A 22507-nucleotide genomic window follows, 5' to 3' on the forward strand; every position below is an offset into this window, starting at 1 on the left:
TCGCTTCCTGTACAACACATTGCATGCATTACACTGTACTGTAAAAGGTTTATTATAGTGCTCTGATACGGACTGTGCACATGTTTTCTTTCACTGCTCTGTTAACATTTTACCTGTGATAAAGGGATCAAATAAATATGTAAATAGCACTTTATTTTGATCCCCAACACTTCAGTATCCAACCCAGCCAAGAAATCTTGGGATTTTGTCACAACACTCACGATAAAAAGACTCGAAGCCCTGAAACAGTCACTCTTCAGCTGACTCCAGAGGGGAGACTGTACACGCTGGTCTGCATTAGTATTCTGAGTTCATCTACTGAGATTATAAACATAGGTGTTCATAATCCTACAGACGCATTAATTTAAATCAGGTAAACTGTCATTTAACAGGCAGCAGTGTTAATGTGGGAATGAAATAGCTACAAATCATGCTGAGAAAGCATAAATATATATACTATAACAAGAATATTCTAATGTTGATTGCAGGGATATTGAGATATATACCGAAATACATTAGAAAAGGATGCTACTGGTTTGTATACATCTTTTCAAAGTTTTGTAATTGATTTGGCTGAACTGGCCAAATAAAACATCAACTAAGATAACACATTAAAGAAGAAGAATGGCAGAATGACTAAAAAGCACCTCCTATAAAAGTGTTATTTTGAAAACATGAACGCCTTTGTTCTGCTAGCCTGTTCCTCTGAGGCAATGCAAGTTGTAAAGTAAACCAAAAAACGGTTTTCCACTACATATTATGAAGTCATCACTTCAAAATGAAAACCTTTCCACAATTATATGAAATATTGATTTTGTTCCCAAAGATTCTATAAAGCAACCTGCACCCATCCACTCTAATAATCCACTTCAGCGATTACAGCACCCTACGTCTAAAACACAGGTTATGTCTGTCTGGGCGATGACAGAAGCATGTTACAATAGAAAACAAATGATTTATCAAGTTTTGGTATGGAAAGAACAGTTTGAAGTTGACTCACACAGCAAACATTGACATTATTAGTGCCTCCATTGAATCCAACTAGCCTTTCTTACAAACATAAACACAGATTTAAATACAGTCCAAATGACAAAACAACACAACAGTTACGAGCATTTCTCTGGCTTACAAATGGATCACAAAACTGTGATGAATTACGTTGACGCTGATAGGGTCAAAATCATCGTAATATCAGCTACATAAATCCTGTACTTTCATCTGATTGAATGGCACGAACATGTGCTTTCATCTGATTGATCTGGAATACCTCCATCATGACCGACAAGGTGGAAGCCATGAATCCATCACAATCCATCAGAGATAGCAAATCCCAGTTCTTCCCTAGTACCTGCATCTCTGCACGCACAGAAACGTGCAACTCTACATCCGAGCAAGCACGCTTCTTCACAGAAGGAAACTGCTCGTCACGGTAACACTGCTGAACTCGAGCTCTGTCTCGTTACCCAGCCTGGACTAAAACTCAATTGAAAACAGGTGAGGTGTCTCCAACTCTGAAAATGAATCCGCAAGTCTCCGAAAAAAAGATATCAAATTATCGTGATCTCTTAATACGTCTCCAGTCACGGAATAAGAGTATTTTGGTGAAGCATGGTCACTGGACAGTAGAAACCAATCTAAAGAAGATTATCCTGGAATCAATTTATATCAAACAGCATTTCATGCTGCAAAATATGAGTAGTAGTTTTATATCGTTTATTTTTTAACTCATGGGTAAGGAGAGATGCTGCTTTATAAAAAGGGCCTTGGTAATACTTATCAATGTTGTATGACCCCAAAAGAACAAAATGAAATACACTGGCTGAAGAAAATCCATAAGTTAAAAATGGCAATTTATGGACACGGCACACGGCAAGAACAGAAACTGTCTTTTTTCAATCCAATAAAAGGATTTTCAGGTTATTTTTCTTACCTTTTCATTTACAATCTAAGCACTGAGCAGTACAGTGAATTGCTTATTTTGTGAAGTATTTCAGCATATTCAGCACCTTGAGAGAAATTTACCTGGCGTCTGCAGGAAGTGCAGACAGCATGAAAGAGAGGGTGGAACAGAAACGGTCACATCAAATCCGTCACTTGAAGATGTTATGTCACCAGCTTAAAACACCGGGGGAAACTGTTCAGTTAATGAAGCCCTGATTTTCAAAAACTGTTGAGATGTGCTCTCACATGTCACATTACGAGAAAGCTAGATCTAAAAAAAGAAAATCTGAGGCACCCACAATGGTGCACAGTCAGCTCTCAGACAAGGAACATTCCTAGCAATGGTTAGACACACAAATACAGCAACTATTTTTAACACTGTGCTCAAACCACCACAGCTCCCTCACTGCTATAATATACAGCACTGCAAACTACTGCCACTTCAGTAGATGCTTCAGATAGGCCAGGCCTTGTTATGAAATAGGTCATGACGGAATGTGATTCGGAGATATAAAGAGTGCATTTAATGTGGCAACAAATTAGCATATCAACAGTCTTCTTGCTCTGCACTACATTACTTCGGTTTAAACATTTCTGGTGATGGAATTAGAGGAATTAGGTGGAAGAGCTGGTTATCTGACAAGACTGGCACCTCTGGAAGCTAGCAGAAACATCTGGTACATACAGAACATACAGACATCAAAACATACAGACAGGGTTACTGAAAGCAGCTACTCAGCAGAGAGACTTGCACACGATTTCCCAAAAGACTGAAGTTGACAGACTAGTTTGAGAAAAATACCAGTTTAGTGTAAAGTCTAATAATAACTACTGTTGCCAGATAGTAAACTCAGAGTTACTGCTTTTCTGTGCCTAAATACATTTTTATAGCTGCTAATGTCTTTTGTCTTTGTCACATCAATGTCACAGCTGTCACGTTTAACACTGTACAGCTGCATTAAAGAACAAGCAAAAGTCCCATATAATATAGCTCTCAGCCCGGAGAATGAAGACCAGAAAGCAAAGTATATATCGAAGGGGTGGTATAATTTCTACAGTTCAATAGATGAAATATGAATTTGATTTTGAGCACTTTATGGTGCTGTACTTAACATATCAGCCAATAACTGTCACAGAGCTCAGCAAGTTACATATTGGGATATTTATTTTTTCTTATCTTCTTAAAATAAGCCAGACATGTATGAACTGGAGTGCCTGAAGCGAGGAAGCCTTTCTTTATGATGGGATGAACTGTTGCAGAATCGGATTTCCAGGAATGTGCCACAAATGGGACCTGTCTGTCTGTCAGCCCCTGCCCCTGCCCCACTCCGGAGTCTCGGGATAGTCCAGCCTTTCTGCCGGCAAGCCAGAGAGAAGAACTGGATTCAGAATCAAGTCCTGTCCAGGCTTCTCTAGATAACCCAGCCCTGGGGCTGCTGGAGTTCCGCAGATAAGAGTGTTCAGGGTCTGGGGCCGAAGACATTTCCAAACATGTACAGTGACTGGGAATACTGTGGTGTAGGTCCTGATTTAGGGTGTCACTAAAAGGGGTCACTAAAGATCCCTGACACTGTTCATAAGAGGAGGGGCGTTCGCCCTGGTGTCTTCGCTAAATTCTACTCTGGGCTTGTATAAACCGCCATTCCTAAAGTTACGCTTTAATTCAATCGGTGAAGCAGTTTCTCACTTCTCCAGCTGACCTCCTGTGTATTGGATTGGCAGCGTGACACCCAAGTGGATATTATCATTCCATGGGTGTCCTCCTGCATGTGGAATCCTTCAGGCTGAAAAGTGCTTTATAAATGAAAATAACTATTAATGTTATTGGTAGGATCATCATCCGCAAGTCAAGAAAGGAACAATTGAGCTGCTTTAACTTGGCTCTGTATCATTCTGGTTGCCCTTTTTTACCTGCTATTCAGTTTAGTCAAACAACCTACAGTCAAAACAGTGGTAAAGACCTGTTGCTTTTAGCTGTCGTAACAAAATGTTGTAACTTGCTTCTTTGAAGAAAAAAAAACCCCACTGCGACAAGCTTCAACAGGAAAGGTCAGGCCTATTGACTCGCTTACAACATCTAGTGACACAGATAAAGAAGGCTGCTCTCCCAGGAACCAGCAGCAGGCCCGCCGGGTATTTCAGGAGGAGCCCCGAGTTCAATTCGCCAAGGAAATAAAAGAGGGAAGGGCCTTGCACACAGCTCACCGTTATTTGCATGTGTTGTGCTGTTTTGACACCACTGTTGAGTTAACAAACCACTGTCCCAAACAAACCAGGAGCTACAGTATGTGGCATTTTGACTGCAAAACCTACTGAGACTTCTGAAATTGCTTTAAGAATGATTGTTCTTAAAGGTGAAAAGACTATATAAAGATAGATGAAAAGACTATTACTACGTGATTTTCTTTGGCCTTGTTACAGCACTAGACCTGAAATAGGAGTGTAACACGTAATGCCCTTCCCAATTAGAGGGAACCTCCTGATTAAAGGCATTCCGCGAATGAAACAGAATTGCTTTTATTGGTTTAAACGGGTTTCCTTCCTGTCACCATTCCCTCTGTACAGTAGCTCATTGGGAGGCAACTTCTATAGCTGTTTCAGCAGTCTCTACTGCTGTTATGATCCTGCCATTCAACTAATACCAGCATCACTATTTGTTCAAACGGATAAGGTGTCTGACACGGTGTATATTATAGTCAAACCAGTGATACCTTTGCTTCCACTTCATGTTTCTTTAAAGACTTCATGACTTAACCTCCTAGGTGTAGTTTTCATTGCCGACACTATCAAACTCATCTTTATTACTGCACCGCACACTGGCCTACGGTATGTCCAACACAAACGCCTGCTATCTGGTATACATAGTTGAGGAACTATTACAAACGAACTGGCGCGACTTTTTTTTAAACGCTCAGATGAGCGAAGCACATGAAAGTGGCAATCGAAAAGGTTAACTTCACATCTTCATCCTGCTCCTTCGTCAAACCAGTAAACGGAGGCCATTCAGATAATCGAGCCTGTTTAACAATCATACTATAGTGCATATCTTTTGATAAATAGTGTACTGAACACCTTATGGCTCCAGAGAGCCACAGCGCTGCAGGTTCTGCATTAAACACACCTTGCTTGCTTACCTGTCACAGAGGGAGCTCACTGCCCCAAAGGAATCGCAGGCACAGGGCAGACAGAAGGTGGTCCCGTTAGAGAAGTAGCCATCCCCGCAGTCCTCACACTGCAGACCAGTGTATCCAGGCTCGCACTCGCACTGGCCTGTGGTCTCGTTGCACGCGTCGAGACTCACCGCCCCATCAACGCTACAGTTGCAGAAGAACTCTGGAACAGGGCACAGAGAGCGAAGCCGAGGTCAGTACAGGCTGACGCTGCTCCTCGACAAGAGCAGGAGAAAAGAAAAAAAAAGATGCGTAAAGAGAAAACCTTCGACAAAATTAGAGATAAAAACCCCGGGTCGAAAAAGAATTCCCCCCCATCTCAAGAAGGTACAGAAGAGGGGTTGTTTATTTATTTATTTCTGCCCCTGAAGGACAGAGAAACGCTTCATCGATCCCACTGCGAGACTGTGTGTTGTGGGCAATGGTTTTGAAATATTCCAAATATTTCCGAACAACTGAGAATAAGCCAGACTGGTCAAGTGGCTTCCTCTATTTCGTTACCTCTCTTAAACTCCTTAGGAAGCACTTTGAAGACTAATGGCCTGGTGCCGATAACATAAGCATCCCTGATTCACTGCCTTGGTTTATTCATTACACAAATGTCTAAAAATGGTTAATAAACCACAATGTAACAGGAGAGCACATCCAAACGGAATATCCTCTTCACAATTTGTCAAAGGAGAATAATTTGCCACATAGGCAAACAAATAGTTTGTACAGTACATTTCCACAAATCCATCAGAGCCAGCCATCCTGAGGCACCGTTCCTTGTAGTGTGTGTGGCAAAAACCAAAACAGGAAGTTCTCTTCCTGTTCGCTCTGAAGTGGAAAGTAGGCAAGAGGAATACCACAGCTCAAGCACCCTGACCCCTCTCACACTGGGGAAATTAACACAACTGTGCTCTGCTACTTTCAGTTTTTCTGCAAAACGCAAACACGAAATCGCATCAAAGGGAAACTTGCTGCACAGCTCACTGGGTCTCGACTGATAACCTTTATCCTGTCTGCCAGCCTCAAGCCTCTGTTGCCAGCTCATCCACTGACGCTGACAGGGCATGTCAGAAGCTCACCTGATCTCACTGCTCTCATTTCATATTCAGTTGGCAGGGATGGAATTACCTGAACGACAGCACGTTAGACAACTGTGCAGTACAGCACCCAGGGGTGATTCATAGCTTATCATTCCCTATATTGTTCATTATGACAAACCCATCAAAGGACACCTATGTCACAACGCCCTTGCAGGGTGACATCAGTGATTCGTGGATTTGCTGATACGAAGCAATGGGAGAACCCAAAACAGCTTGCTTAATCACATGTCCACATGCTGGAACAACAAGAACTGATACAGCATGCAGTGTATGGCATTTTGTATTTGCATTTGAAGTGAATACTGTGGATTTCTTTTTTTTTTTTGTCCTCAAGCAACTCAAAAGGAATAAAATCTGGTTTTTCCACATGCCGAGACAAAAAAAAAATGGAAACTTAATTTAATTTTCAAGGCACAGGAATTTTCTGGCTTCATCTGCCTGACAATTAGTGGTTGCTGGGGTTGGGAAGCAGTCTGCTGTGCTCACACCACTCAGTCTCCTGGTTAGCTGAAAGCTGTATTTTAGAATTCCTGCTCTGAAGAGCTATCCCATCGAAAATCACTCAAGGACCGAGGTAAAACTCATGACGACAGTGGCACTGCTGTCTGCTCCCGTCACAGATGAAAGAAAACACCTTTTTTTTTTCCTTCTTCAATCTTCGGAAAATGATTCCCAGCTCTGGTGGTCATTTTTACTTCTGGTTTTCTGTTAATCTTGACAGGAACCTGTTGTTTTAGAAGTTAATGAAGACTAAATGACTTGAACAGGGCTTCCTACAGTAAATGTAGACAGAAAGAATTTGCCCTTTGCCTTAATTTACTCTCATAAATGTCAGGCCACATAACCTGAAACAAGCAGTGATTTACTGATGCATATTTTGGTGGCCTGATTAGTCAATTGTTTAGTAAACACTTTAAAGAGTAACTTGTAAATCCACATATTCTTGGTGCCCATTGACCAATGAATTTTTAATTGTAACCATATTGCTTATTATTCACCACAGAGGAATTACTGGATATGAGATAGAAAACAGTTTGTTTTTCAAGAGGAAGAAGATATATAGGATTATAATAGACAAAGTGTCCCTGGCAAAGAGAAAAAAAAAATGTTTTACTGTATTTGTTCATTTTATTTGGGATCAACATTAACTCACCAGGGAAGGTCACCTTGAATGTTCTGGGAATAATATCTAGAAATGCAATTTTAAAAGTAGGCTTCGGGACAGAGGCATCTATCCAAACTCACTTTTCATTTAAAAATCACATATAATGCCATTCAGTCAGATGATCTCTGGAGCTGTGCATTGTGCAGAAACAGTTTATTTAGTTATCATAAAAATAATAATAATGGAAATGGCTTCTTTTCCTGGAGCAAAATGCTCGTGTGTGATCAAGTCATATATACGGCACTCTTGCATCGATGAAATAACAGCGCCTGCTATTCAGAGCATTCGGAAGATACTCTTTCCCGTGCAGCAGGTCTGCAGAGAGCCCACTCATTCAATCCCACACGAAAATACCCTAACGTTTTCAGCCTTAGCGAAAAAAATAATCATGTCTGCTTGTTGTTTGACCTTTTACACTAATGTAATATCGACCTACAAAATGCCAGACAGTACATTTCTCTCCACCCCTCCACCAAGGGAGGGGGGTGGGTGTCGGTGTTGGCACAGACATCATGGGCATCACATTGGCATTACAGGACAGAGGCCTGCTCCGCTAAGTCAGAGTATGGATTTCGCTTCCGTTGTGACAACCCCTTGTGTACACGTATCCAAACACAACTTGCCATTTGTGGTCCTCACCCATTACAGCTGGCAGCCATGAGAAAACGGTGGTTGCAATGAGCATTATGCGAATACACTGCAGCACCCTGAAACATTGGTGGCGACCATGTTGTACGACATGTGTGACAACTCAACCGGCAATCTGCCACCCTGTTCGCAGGGATGCACAGAGGCTTTTCCCTTATTAGGGATCATCAGCATGATATAGCCAACTCCATCTAGCTAAACAGGACTATATATACTGCATATATTGCAAAGCTTTACTTGAATTAGGTAAAAGACACCATTATAACACTGCAACTCCTGCATGGACACTACACCACACAATAAAAGACATACAGCAAAATAAAACTTCACATAAACCAGGACCATTGTTACTGAGCTGCATCTACAGAAAGTCCTCATCGGGTCTCAATTCCTTCCATCATTTTCACTTAACTTAACTTGACTTACTTCTTATAGAAGAGAGAAGCTACAACTACAACTAGAGTAGCTACAACTACTCTGTCTTCTTGAGTACTGTATTACAAATAACTGTCTGGCTGTAATTTCAATTTCACAGATTCTTTTAAAAGATTATGTACAGTATGTTGATATATCACTACTACAGATATCCTACAAAGGTTAAGGATGCACATCTTTCAGTATACACATACTGTATAAGATACAAAGACAAAACTCCCATGGCAATCTTTACTTTCAAAGTGATCACTACATGTTGTTGAATTCGCTTTCACGGAAAATCCTAGATGTATAACTTCAACAATCTTTTTCCAGCAGGGTTTAAAATCTGTTTTGCGGTCCTCGTATTTTTCCCCACAACTATTATGACAACATTTTTGGACCATGTTGTCACAAGACCTAGTCTGTGTTTCCACAGGGATGTTCTTGTAAGCAAATGCCCAAAGCTCAATTGGCCAGCAGTCAGTTTTTTGGCAGTTTTCATCAGTATTACAGTATCTGAAGATCACTGAAAGGCAATTCTGAGGTCAGTACTGATGAAATTAATCCTCATTATGCTATCATCACGTTTGCAATTGGCTGTTTGCTGTCATATAACCCTTATACTGTACACAATCAGGACAGCAAGGCAGGCTCATACATATTTTAATTTTAACATGTACATTATAATGGCTTTTAAACAGTGACTTGAATGGCCTGCAGGAATGTGGCTCTCCACCATGACTAGCTACTCAGGGTTCAAGTAAGGAATTGTATTCTTTAATTATTCATAGATCAGACTTGAGTTGTTGGCATTTCCCAGTAAAAGAGAGATTTTAGGAAACAGGTTGTTCTGTTGAAATAATGTACAGGCGTACTGTGCACAGTCTGCTGTTCACGTTTAATAGTTTTTTTTAATTAAATAACATTTATGTCTTCCTTTACTAACTCAAATGATGTGACATCCGACGATGCATGAGCCTTTGTTTTTTTAAAATTTGCAGGTTGCTTTGCTTGGTGAAATTGGAATCAACTGAAAAATACTGCAGCTCATTAAGCAAAGCCCCTCGAGATTCTGCTGTATGAAGAGATTTACGCAGAACAACTATTCACTTGTTTTTAATTCAGACCCCCTTCAAATAAAATCTATATCAAGCATTTCACACATTAAAACGCATAGGAAATCAAATACAAACATTTTCCCCTCTTGGAAGCCTGCAGCCAATATTCAGTGCCTGGATAGCCGTCTTGTACCCACACTCTCAGTCCGTGAATATCTCCCTTCTCACTTATCCAGGCTGTTTTAGGAGGCAGAAACACTCTTCACATTTATCGGTTACCAAGCTCTATTCTTCCCTGGACTTCTACAGTGATCTCTTTGCCAAATCATATTACAAAAGTCAACCAGGAAAAGTCAACTGATCTCAGATGCTGGTCTCAAAACAGGTTCTGGTCTCACAGACTTGAAACCACTTTCATCTTCAAAGATCCCATCCTACAATCCCTCCTGCAATCACACCAGGGCAGAGTTTGTGATCACATAGTAGTCATCAGGAATGCATTGTTAACATTTGTTTTCGATCTCACTATGCTGAGATTTTCTAGAAGAATATGTCAAGTACCATTTACTATAAAGATTTTTGACTTCAGGAGAACTCCATTATTATCACCTATTGTCTCCTCGTTAAGCTACATTCTGATGTCAAGTTCTTTTCAACTAAAATGGGAGCACAGGTGTTGTTACATCTTAATGTAGATCTCTGGCACCAGCATTAGACTCAAGTGCAAACGCAATTAAATTTGAATGACAGTGATCGATAAATGGGGTGTTTCCTACTGTCGTTGAAATCAATTCCTGTGTTGTGCGTCTGTCACACTCATTACTTGTATTTAATTAAAATCCTGTCTGGCTACTGAAACAATGTGAATCTTCCTTGATTTTCCTAAGATTTAGACAATGGCTTCTAAATGTACCAGAAGTGGGGGACATAATGAAGAAAACATGAAGCAACCAATTAAGAAAATAATGTAGATATTTATGTAGCATGACGGCCATTGAAAAGAAGGCTAAACTCTTAAATATAGATACTCTTCCTTGGAGATTAGAAATATACATCTTTCATATATTCTCACTTCTAATGTGTAATACTCAGGGCATGAATACAAAATATTTTACCATGCTTTTCTAGCTGTCTTTTTCCTAGTTCATAAGCTTTATTGTTTGGCGTCTCGCATGAGAGAAACCATTGAAAGCCAGCCATCGCCATGGGAACAGACTGGTGTTAACACTCTTGGTGAACGTGCTGAAAGCTGCTCACACCAAGCGTTCGACTACCATGCGAGACTGTAAGAGGAGTGAGCCGTTCTCTTCCCACTTTGGATATGAATGTGTATAAACAGGGAAGAATCCCACAGAATCATTCTGTCTGGACTAATAAAGCAGATCTCCATATCAGTCTCCATCAGACTATTATCTACACATCCCGTATCTACACTTTCTACAAACTCTGCCAAGGTTTCTAAGGAACCTAAGAGACCCACCATTAGTCTGACTGAAACAGTACCTAGTGATATCCTTTTATCATGTACTAATAAGGTCCTGGTAATTATATATCAAACAAATGAAAAATTAAGAATGTTAAGTAATACAACAGAAATTAAGAATTGTATATCTCTTTGTGAATGAAAAGATGATAGACTTAATTAGTAATAGCAATAGTTGTAGAAGTGAATTTATTGCCGTTTTAACATTACTGATTTCAAGCAAATGGTGTTTCCCCACTGTCAATGTTCATTTTTGATCAAGCAACAGTCTTTTAACCTTGCCTTATGCTGTTTCTGTTTCTCAGTTTGAAACATTGGAACTGTGCATTACGAAACAAGGCGAGTTACACAGCTGATGAGTGTTAGTGTACTCAGTTCCTCAAGCAGAGTTTACAGGTGATGCTGATCATAATCTCAGAGGCCTTATAACTCTTTCCTATCCTGCATTTTAATAATTGATATTCAGTACATATACACTAATCTATTGGTTAGTGAAGGTAAATTATTTCTCCCAACTGCTCATTATACTATATGAAAATTTGCACAGCATGAAGTCCCATTACTTTACACTAAAAGGATTAAAACTCATTCCTGAGATCTAAAAAAAGGTCTGTGTAATATATTTATAATGGCAGTTAAGAAATTTCATAATTTCAGAACCAATATTTAAGCAAACTAAGTGCTTAATAATACATGTACAACAATAACATCAGTTAAAACTGTAGCTGATATTGATAGAAATACATCCTACTGTATATTCAAAGGGTAATGAGTACATTGTGCTAAACTGTCATCTAGTGAAGATGCAACAAATACTTAGTGCATTCTAAAAAGAGCTCTGTACTTGTGAAATAAAAACTACTAATATATAATACTAAGAATACAAGCTGTGCCTAATATTTTGAGAATTTATCGTATATTAGGCCCTCATGAAGTACACTTACATGTAAATCAAATCTGGTCCACGACAGCAAATTAATTTGAAACACTGATTTACACACTTTAGCCTGGGAAGCTAAGAGGCTAAAAAGACAGGCTGAAATAATTCTATATAAAAATCTTAAAACTCTTAGGATGGAATGAAGCTTTGTAAGAGTGCGAATATAATGATAAGGTTCTGAAAAAGGCTGTTGCTATTCAGTTACTAGATCATTTATCTACAGATATGCTATATGAACCACTTTAATCAGGATTCAGATCGATACAGAGGTCCTGAAGACGCTGATGTCTTGTCTGCGGGTTTGCTGGGCCTCAATGCCACTTGCGATACTGTTGTGATCCACTTCCTGAATAGATTAAAGAGGGCTGTTGGTATCACTGCATCTTATCAAAATGTAAAGCTTATCAAGTCAAGAAAAACAATTGTGTTCAGCCTTGATAAAGGTGGTCAAATTCGGTGTACCACATCTTTGTACATGCAGAATTTCTTTTCATTTCTATACCGATGACATGCAAATTTACGTTTGCATGAAACCTGATATTAATCTAGCACTACTTGCCTTGTCATGCTTCATCTGAGCTCTGCCAAGCCTGAATTTAGGCTGACTGGCTCTTCTGATCAATTCTGTAATTGGATCTCAAATTTAGTTTCAGTATTGATTGTGCTGGAATCAGTACTCAGGTGAGAAATCTTGGTATTGTCTTTGATCCAAGCCTTGTGTTTAAGATCCTTGTGCACAATGTTGTGAGAGGGACTTTTTCTTTGTATTGTAACATTGCTATTCATGACTTTCCCACTCCGATGTAGTGAAGATAATGCATCCATTCGATTTTTAGATTACTGCAATGCTGTTCAAACATGTTTTTAACAAGTTACAAGATGCTCGGAAAGCAGCAGCTTGGATCTTAAATTAAAACTAAAACCAACAGTCTCTCCTGTTTTAGCATCCCGTTCACTGGCCCAGTAGATTTCAGAATAAAATGCAAATACTGCGGCTCATCTTCAGGGGCTTGGATGACAAGGCTCCTGGCTACATCAGTGAACTTACAGTGGCCATAAAAAGTCTCCACACCCTTTCCAAAGTAACAGTTGTATGGTCTAATGGCCTGAAATCAAGGTACATCAAATTAGAATTGATTTGACCTTTTATTTATTACATTGTAACACGCAAGCTCCAAGTGAAAAACAAATGCTCAAACATTCTGAAAAGAAATTACAAATGAAAGCCTAGAAATAAATGGGTTGTGTAAGTGTACACAGTTTCGTGCACACAGGGTGTTTACAGTAGGACTTGGTTGAAGCACCATTTGCTTTAATTATATCAACAATTCTGTTTGGATAGGTCTGTAGCCGCTCAAATCTAGAGAGAGAAAGAGAATATGATAAGGCACTGGGTCGCCTGGGAGCATACAGCCTGCTGTAGAACACTCATTTCCAGCTGGCTGGACTCTTGAATCCTCTTACAGGATCGAGCAGACTGCTTGCTCACTAAGAGTGTTCAAACTCTTAAGAAAACTCTAAGAGTGTTAAAACTCTTAAGAGAGGGTTCTGTTTCAAGATACCCCTTAACTGCAGACGTCTTCACAGCATTCTCACGCAGCTGAGGAACTTAAAAAAACGTTTTTTTTATTTTGAGTCCTATATTAAAGTAAACCCATCCATGGATTTTTTTAAATTGCTTTATCCAATATACAGGTTCCAGGTCCCCTCGTGGCTCTATCTGGGCAATCCAGTCTAAAATAAATCCTTTTAAATAAATGAAATTAAAAAAAAGATCAATTTTCTAGTATTATTGGAATTGAACAGTATCCATAATAGGTCATTACTTATGTAGAGATATAAGCTGAGAACTGGTTGTTTGTAACAAACTGTTGTTACAAACACCACGCCCCCTTTCTGACCTTAAAGTCAAGGGTCTTGAATCACCCCTCTACAGGAGTCTTTGACTGTACAGGATACAGCTGTGGCTCTGCTGACCAGGGGCATAGAGGACCGACAGTAGTTTCAAACAGAACCTAGTTACCCGTGCCAGTCAGAGCACCAGAGAGAGAGAGCTCTGCACAAGAGATAAAGGGGCAATGGAAATTCCTACAGAACATGCCCCCAAACAGCAATGACTATCATGTCCCATAAGGAGAGAGGCATGATGGAAGAGAATGGCTGATTGAGTACTTGGAACTGGTAGTATCAACACTTCTCGCTGCAGATGGATGTCTTTTAAACAGCCCCTACGTTGCCAAGCGACACGGCTGTCTGACAAAATGTCACTAGGTTCCAACAGGTGTCAGCGTCTACACAGGATGAATGTGAGGTGCCGTTGGTCATACAGGCCAAAGATGAGGGCAGTTAGGTCAGAACTCCTGCTACCATGGGTTTATTAATTGCTGAAAACAGGGAGGGGATATAAATTTGGGAAAATAGTACACAAGTGAACACACTTTAATTAAATAATATGCACACAACTTGGCTTGGAATAGTTCATTTATAGTTGGTCGCAATCTTACCGTCTGAGAGGTACTGTAGCTAAGTAGCATTTCGTTATACCATATACCCTCTATATGAGTATAATGATGATAAACGTGAACTGAACTTGAATTTCAATCATATTCAAACTACAAAGACTGTCCCATGTAAGAGTCTGAAGCTTTTTTTCCCCCCAAAACAAAAATCAATTTTTATGAAACCAAATCCAAGAACTACAGTAACAAGCATTTTGGTTGACCGGCACACTAAGGAGTTAAAAGTGTCAGGTGTCCCTACAGCCAGCCCCAGGGAAGGCAGAGTAGAGTACAGGACAGGAGCAATGTCAACAGGCAGTGCTGCTCGAAGGAGTGCAGAGGTGAGTTCAGAAAGGTGTCGCAGGCCAGTTCGATACAGAAATGATCACACAACATGAACAGAAAACGAGGCCGCACGTACAACAGTTAGGCCAAAGACCCATGTTAGACAACTAACCTCTCCACTTCAAATGCCTTTTCACAGCTATCTTAGTAGCAAAGTGAGGTTGTTTTCAACTGAAACGTTGGAATTTCTCGGGTTTTACACCACAGGGAGGTCTGGAAGTTTCTGGTTTCTACAAAACATGTGGGCCTAATAGTTCTTGGTTTTTACACCACAGGGGGATCTGTGGAAACTCCCCAACAAACTCCACAGAAATTGTTAACTGGCTTTTACTTTCTAAACAGATCTTACTGCCAAGACAGACCAGCGAGAGAAGTGAAAGTTACCTTCTGCTAGCGAAAGGACATGCAGTTGTGCTCCAGCAAAACAGCTGAATCTCACTGCACAGCAAGTGAACGGTTTTGTCGTCAGAATGCAGAGTGTCCCTATTGCTTTATAAAGCCGATTAACGACGTGCACCGATCACATTACATATTTTATTAAACCCATACAGTTAATTATTAAATGCATGATAAAAGCAAAAGTAACCAAAGCTCAGCATGTCATTAACTGTAATTTTAATATATAAAGAGTTCTCGGCCTTTTAATTGATGAGAGCTGCCTATTCAATAGTTTGCGGTAATTCCCTTCGAGTCAGAGTTCTATTCCTTAATTACTGAAATCCATTTAGAACTAAAACATTAATTGCTTTTATCAAAACTAGACCAGCCATTATGAAAATCAGTACCTGACTCTCAAGTATGTGTTACAGCTGCAATGGACATGAACAGATTTAATTAGCTCTTGATTGGAAACGCATGGAAACTGCCAGATATTTGATAATCCATTGGACTGGGCAGCATTGTGTTGCCATTGCAAGCACATCTATTTTTCAGAGTCATCTGATCCTGACTACTGGTGCCTGGAATTCAGCGACATAGACTATCCTACAGTAACAGGATAAACAGGCAGTCCTCTATTTTCCAACCCACACATTGGTCGCTGGTATTACAGAGTCGGACTCATCCAAACTTTCTTTCTGCATGACCACAGTCACTTCCAACAGGACCAGTCACAGAACAACGGATGGACATCGCCAGCTTAGCAGAGAATCCCAACCATCAATCTACTCACACAACCACAGGGTACAATTAATGAGACAGTAAGAAAGCTATGTGGGGAAATATATCAATATCTCCACAAGAAATTACAGCATTTGCGCAGGGGTGAGGTGGGTTCAAGCTTATACTGGAGATACATGTACTGTACGTCCGATACATTGAATACAACAATCATTTTAATAATGGGCTCCCAGCCCATAGTCACCTGGAAGACAAGAGCTTTCCAGCAGTGAAGAAATTACATCTGTGGTTCCTATTTTTTCATTTCATTTTTTAAATCAAGTTATTCATTGGGGAAAAAAGTTTTCATGTCAGGACCCAAGTCAGAAATATGAAAAATACTAAATGCATTTAGTTCAAAAGCATGCTTTTATTATTGCAATGTTGCTTAATCATCTACTGTATGAGAGGTCAATCACAGAACAGCTTGTTGATAACTCAGAGTGATTCCACAGGGTACTTCTACACACTAAATTAAATAAAATGATGTAGTTCTTGGGAATTTTGAATTTTGAAGTTGAATACTTGTAAAAAATGACAACAAATGTGTACAAAAATTGAGAAATTGTTTCAAGTGGTCCCTGTGAAACAAATTGAGTGCTTTTGCTTGCTCTACTCTTAGCAGTTCTTTGTCCTTCTCCTACGCCAGAGCTACTGTATCTTAACAACAGTTAAAGTTCCTCAAATAGTAAAAAGAAACACTTGTGGAGGAGTAAAATGCTGAACACTCATTTATTGTAATCTTCTAAGTATTTCTTTATAGCAGTAAATATAGTTTGAATGATCAATGTATTTGCCGTGACTGGTCTTTAGTTGGAGTTTACACTACTGTAGACTATGCTTTAAAGCATTAGTCATTAGAATTTCTTTACCTTGCTTCACTGTATTGGTTATTAGTATTGTATTAAGTAGCTTTTGTATACACAAAGTATTTTTACACAGTTAATATTTAGCAGTTACAAGATCAGTCACTTTGGATAAAGATATCAGTTAAATGAATGAAAAATAAAATAACATGATCTCACTCTGAACTCTCACGGTCTCTTCAAAGGTATTCTGACATTTTCTGACCTCTAACTCGAACGTAGTGATGTTTTCCCCGTCGAGCGATCTTTGCACGCAGCCACTACAAGAGCAGCCCACCTCAGATTTACATGGTACCATCTGCACCCCTACTGACAAAGTGCCAAACACTCTCACACAAGGAGGAAATTGATGGAAAGTCTGTTAGCTGTGCCACACAGAAGCATCATGACCGAGCCTGGCGCTCACAAACGACAGCTTTCTCATCACTGAGGAACTCATTTCATTTTCTGCTCTTCAGACTTATCACCAAATACGTTACCAGCCCCCATCGTTAACAGAGATGAACCCGATCTCTGGTTCCTCCTCCTAAAAACTGACCGAGCACGCAGTGAAAGAACTGGCTCTCAGCTAGAGAGCACCTTGTTTGAAAATGTTTGCAGTTCAGGAAAACATATTTAGTAACATTTCTTGAAACGCAATTAAAAATTGTAATAAATAACATCAATGTATGGCGATATGATCCCAAGCAGATCAAGCAGTGAAGGCAGGCGTTTGCAGAGATTCCAGACCTGGCATGAAGTCCAGGATTTATGATTAGCATGCTGTGTCCAGCAACACAGAAGTTGCCACAGGAGCTGGCTGGGCCTGAGTACCCCAGGGCGAGACACTGCTGGTTTAAATGCTGTGGCTCGCTGGAAGGCCGTAAGGTTTCGGTGCACTCGTCACACTGCAATGGATTCATTCTGACAAATGTGCCAGCTGAAAAGCAAAGGGGAAGGGAGATAAATCTCATCTTGCAAATCGACAACTTCTCAGTATGTTGCTTTCCATTTTTACGGTCACCTGCCAGCTTCAAACCTGCTAGATAGCACTCATGAAAATACCTGCACCTGCCGCCTGTGCATGAAAACATTCTGCTCTCTGTCTTTTATTATGAAGTATTGTGGTGCTGTCCTTTAGTAATACAAAGGATAGACATTGTAAACATAATTGAGGCAACAGAAAATACAACTAAGGCAGTAGTACACGATAATTGCCTGTATAGTATGATGCTCTGTCATCTGCCTGTCCTCTGGTAAATATATTTTTAAAGCACTGACAGTGTAAGGCAGCACAAGTTTAATCAATACCATTGACTGATCCCATCAAATCGGCTAACTTTATTTTGCCATCATAGTCACTGTTTCTATCACTTGTTAAAAAAATTGGTACTGACATTCAGATTAGAAATAAAAATCAGATGTACAGGAGGAGATCAAAACGAAATAGAAATAGGAACACTGTTAAATTTCAGTAAAGGCTGAATACAGCTAATGTTAGTGTTGTTAAGGTGGCACTTTCTTCATAAGTAACGGCAGAAATCTGTCCCCCTTCCATTAAGTGGACCGATTTACAGATACCGTTTAAAATGGTACTCATTCTGTCACAATATTCCTCTGATTTGACCACCAACAAGGGTGGTCAGTCTGGTCAGAGAAAAACACAGGACACCACCAAAATTGATAGTGAAACAGCAATTCTTAACAAAAAAAGGGGCAGACAGTCAACTCAACTCAGACAATACACACCAATAAAATCCTCTCTGTTCCTGCACTTAGGCCAAGCTAAATACTCTAAAACCCCACACCCAGCCCACCTGACAAACAGGTGAGCCCTGTCTAACAGGGGGAGACAGCAGGTTCAGTAGCCTGACACAAGCTGACGGAGTAAAACAACTTGTGGGTCCAAAACAGGTAACATACTAATACAACACGCAGCCACACAAATATTTCCAAGAAATCAACAATATCTACTTCAGATACACAATGCTGGGCCACACAGACCATGTGACAAGGGTAACATCAATAGCCCTACGTCACAATTTGTCGAACTGGTGGAGCACGATTTCTCAGATCTTTAAGGTAAGCAACAGTCAGAAAACCGGGCATTCATGCGTCTCTGCAAATAATCAAGCCGACCTAATTTAAAAAAAAAAGACTTGGACACACGGGGAAGAATGTTCCTGGTCCTGTAATGGTTTCCATATGTCCGTAAAGGCAGCCAGTTTGGATGGGTCGATTTCCAATATGGGTTCCTCCTGGAGTTCCAATCCCACTCCCATCGGCTCTGGCACTGGAGCTCCCAATCCGCGTCTGGGCTGGTGGCCAGGGGAGGCGTGAGGAGTCCTAGCCGGCCAGCGCTCCCGACACACAGCGAACAGGGCGAGGGCATCCGACTCAGAGACTGAAATGGTGGTATCCGCTTTCACATAACCCTCTTAAGTGAAAAGGTGGGACGCAGACTAAGTTGGAGCTTGGTACCCATCCGCCGCGCTGTTTGAGGGTTTTTTTTTCCAGGTTCCGCTCCGATCCGTTTGAGAAGGGTTATGCCTGCTGAGCAAAGGCACATGCTGGGCGAGCAGGCATGTCGAGAAACACAGAAAACACATGGTGGCGCTCAAGTGGACGCCCTCGCAGTTGTAAGACAGCAAGGTGCACACTGTTCCTCTTGACGAGACGCGTAAAGGAACTACCAGAGGCCTCGCGGGATTTAATTCGTCCCAGACCGCTTTTGGGAGAAACCGAGAGAGAGAGACAGCAAACATGAACTGGTCACAGTCACAGGCCAAGGACAAGCCATAGAGCTTCAATGGCATATGCAGGACGGAGCAGAGGTCAAGGAAAGACAGCAAAACAACAGCTCCTCGGAGAAAGCGCATTTTAAATTGGGAGGCCACTTAAAAGAGTTTCTACACTTCTATACGATCTCATAGTACTGACGCCAGGCACAAGGCAGGGTACACCCTGGACGAGACACCCCTCCATCACAGAGCAAACACTGGGACCCACACACATATACTCACACCAGGGCCTATTTTCACAGAAGACAATTGGCCTACAAGGGAGGAAACTGGAGCACCCAGAGCAAACCCACAATAACCGAGGGAGAACATACAAACTCCATGCAGATGGCACCCCAGGGAATTGAACCCAGGGTCCAGCAGTACGAGGCAGCATTGCTATCTAGTGCGCCACCATGCCACCTACCCACTGCGAGGAGATTCTTCTAAATACAGGTATAACAGTGAAGTAGGGAGAGGAAAGGATGAGGAACAGCTTATACAATAGGGATCTAGCTCTTATGAAGGTGTCTAACTAGTACAGGGACCAGGGATTGGAAGGAGGATATTGGTTTAATTTCCCATTAAATCTACTATAAACAAGTCAGTCAGCAGTCAAATAGAGCCCAAGAAAAAAAATTCATTTTGCAAGTGAAGTGCCAGTCGTACCCGAGTCCTGTGGTCATTAATCATTCCCTTTTCTTGTACAGTCGTGTAACAGTGCAAGTGAATTAATATATTGTAAAAGCTTAGGCACGTCCAATCATGTCCATTATGTGTATTGGGTAACCAGAAGCTACAGTATATATTGAACTCCTGTTCTTTCTGCATTGGAAATAAGTCAGGTTACTGTATCTCCCACTCTTCCAGTCCTGCACCCAGGAAAGGCCTGGATCGCATTACGGGAACAGTGTTCTAATGAAGTGAAATCCCTGTTTAACCCTTCCAGAAATGATTACTTAATTGTCAGTTTGATTCTTTGTAAAGATAATATTTAAAATATTATTTTTAAGCTGGAAAACAATTGATGAACACTGCTAACCATTTCATAACTTGCATTGTTGCGTCTTGCAAAAGATGTGAAAAAGGCCCTTATTTGTTTACAGAAGCACATCCGAGTCTGTCTTTCTGACGATACAGCTATCAAGCATTGCGGAAATTCTGCAATTGCTGTAATTACCAAGAGCAATCAATTGTAGTCAAAATAGTAGATGATTTTTGGGGCTTTGAGTTCAGCTCCTAATTGGTGCCTGTAGATTTAGAAACATGAGGGACATCAGCATCAACACTCGGGCCCGATTGTCAGACACTTTGATCCAAATGTTCTTCTTCTAGTTAACAAGCTACTTGTGTTTAGAGCAGGATGATCATGACAGTTGGATTGAAACCATGCTCGCTTTGACAAGCTAAGCCTTTCCAGACCACATTGTTTTTTGGCTCATTAACGGCATTCCACCCATGAAAAGAACACCAACTAATCCTTCTGTAATGACAGGGTGCACTTATTCTGCACACTTTTTGGAAGACTAAGAAGCCGCCTCCTTTGCAATCCAATGATGTGAGACAAAACTCAGCTTAGGAAGGCGAGTCTCATTCTGAAATGAAAGAGAACTGTGGAGGTAAATCGTCATGAAACAGAAATCGTACCCTTGAGACGGACAAAGGATCTATAACATAATTAAGTTATCTGGCAGACGTATACAAAAAGCACACGAGTTTCACTGAGTAAAATGTCAAGTGGAACAGAAAGAGAAATGTGGAAAAATCCTTATGAAAAGGGCAAATTCCTTATTTGTTTATTTAAAAAAATACCCATATTTACAACACTGGCAAGCGAAATGCTTTGGAGCCAACGAATTCACCTGTCCTTTGACTCCAGACTCAGTTCCTAGCAGAGATGGTGAAACAGTTGTTCCTGAGAAAACTCTGTCCTTTTCATGTGTGAATGACAACAATGACTTTACTCCACAGACCTTTTATTGAATCGGTCCCGACATTCACTGCGGTAGCCTGGTTTGGTCACCTCAACACACACGTTAACAAGAGACTGACAGTGAAGGCAGTCAGAAAAATGATTGGTGGACGACCACTACGGCTTTCAGACATCGACGTCAAGCAAAGAATGTGGAAGGCCCGTATAAACACTGTCATGTCCGCCTCTCGCACAGTGAAACTGAGCTCCTTCCATCTGGGGGTTGATTCAGGCTACCCCGATTCAATTATTATTAACCTGCTTAATTAGGATAAAAGATTGTATATCATACAATTGGGAAAAGACCGCTTCTTCCCACAAGCTGTCAGGTTACTGACTTCCACCACCTACTACGGACTCACACTGATGTTGCTGCTGCTGTTCTGTGTTTAGGTTTGGTGTTTTAAAGCAAATAAGCATTTCCTTGCACTTGTGGATATGACAAATAAACTGAACTGAATATCTTTCTTTTTATCTTTCTCATTAGACTGTACATGTTGCTTGTGTGTTAATAGGCCCATGTTGTACCCGCCTGTAAGTTTCATTTTCCATCTGGGTCAATAAAAGGAAAGAGATCAGCAAGGGTAGAGTGATGGAGTACCAGCACATGACCTGGAGAAAACCCATGTTGACAAGAGGAGAACATGTCAACTCTGCCCATAAAGACACGCACTTGTACTGCAAAGTAAGGCTGAAACCATGTCAGATGCTGCTGGAGCAACTGCACAGAATAATTGTAATTATAAAACTGGGCTGGAAGATAAAACAAAGAGGAAAGGTCATGTTGTCGCATGCTTTTCTTACATATGATTGCCAAAAAAAGCAGTAAGGTAAAAAAAAGATGTAAGGAATTAAAATGTTCTTGGCTGTTCTATGCTGGCTAATGTAGCGTACCGTGGAAAAGTAATTAAAATGAGTAATAACTGTAACAGACCCGCCTGGCAAATACCTGAGACCAGGATTCTGCTTTTCTGTCAGTGAAGTTCGACCTTTTTT

At 40.6% G+C, this 22507-nt stretch overlaps 1 protein-coding gene across 2 annotated transcripts in view; it reads right to left on the bottom strand.

Moving 5' to 3' along the window:
* LOC102687387 (multiple epidermal growth factor-like domains protein 9) overlaps nucleotides 1-22507 on the bottom strand; it is a 192020-nt gene that overhangs the window by 129631 nt on the left and 39882 nt on the right. For both annotated transcript variants that reach the window (XM_069183209.1, XM_069183208.1), the window contains exon 2: nucleotides 5076-5274. In XM_069183209.1, coding sequence (XP_069039310.1) covers nucleotides 5076-5274 — 199 coding nt within the window. The remainder of the gene's footprint in view (nucleotides 1-5075; nucleotides 5275-22507) is intronic.

Source organism: Lepisosteus oculatus, chromosome 24 (genome assembly GCF_040954835.1).
Source record: "Lepisosteus oculatus isolate fLepOcu1 chromosome 24, fLepOcu1.hap2, whole genome shotgun sequence".
In the NCBI taxonomy this organism is placed as follows: Eukaryota; Metazoa; Chordata; class Actinopteri; order Semionotiformes; family Lepisosteidae; genus Lepisosteus; species Lepisosteus oculatus.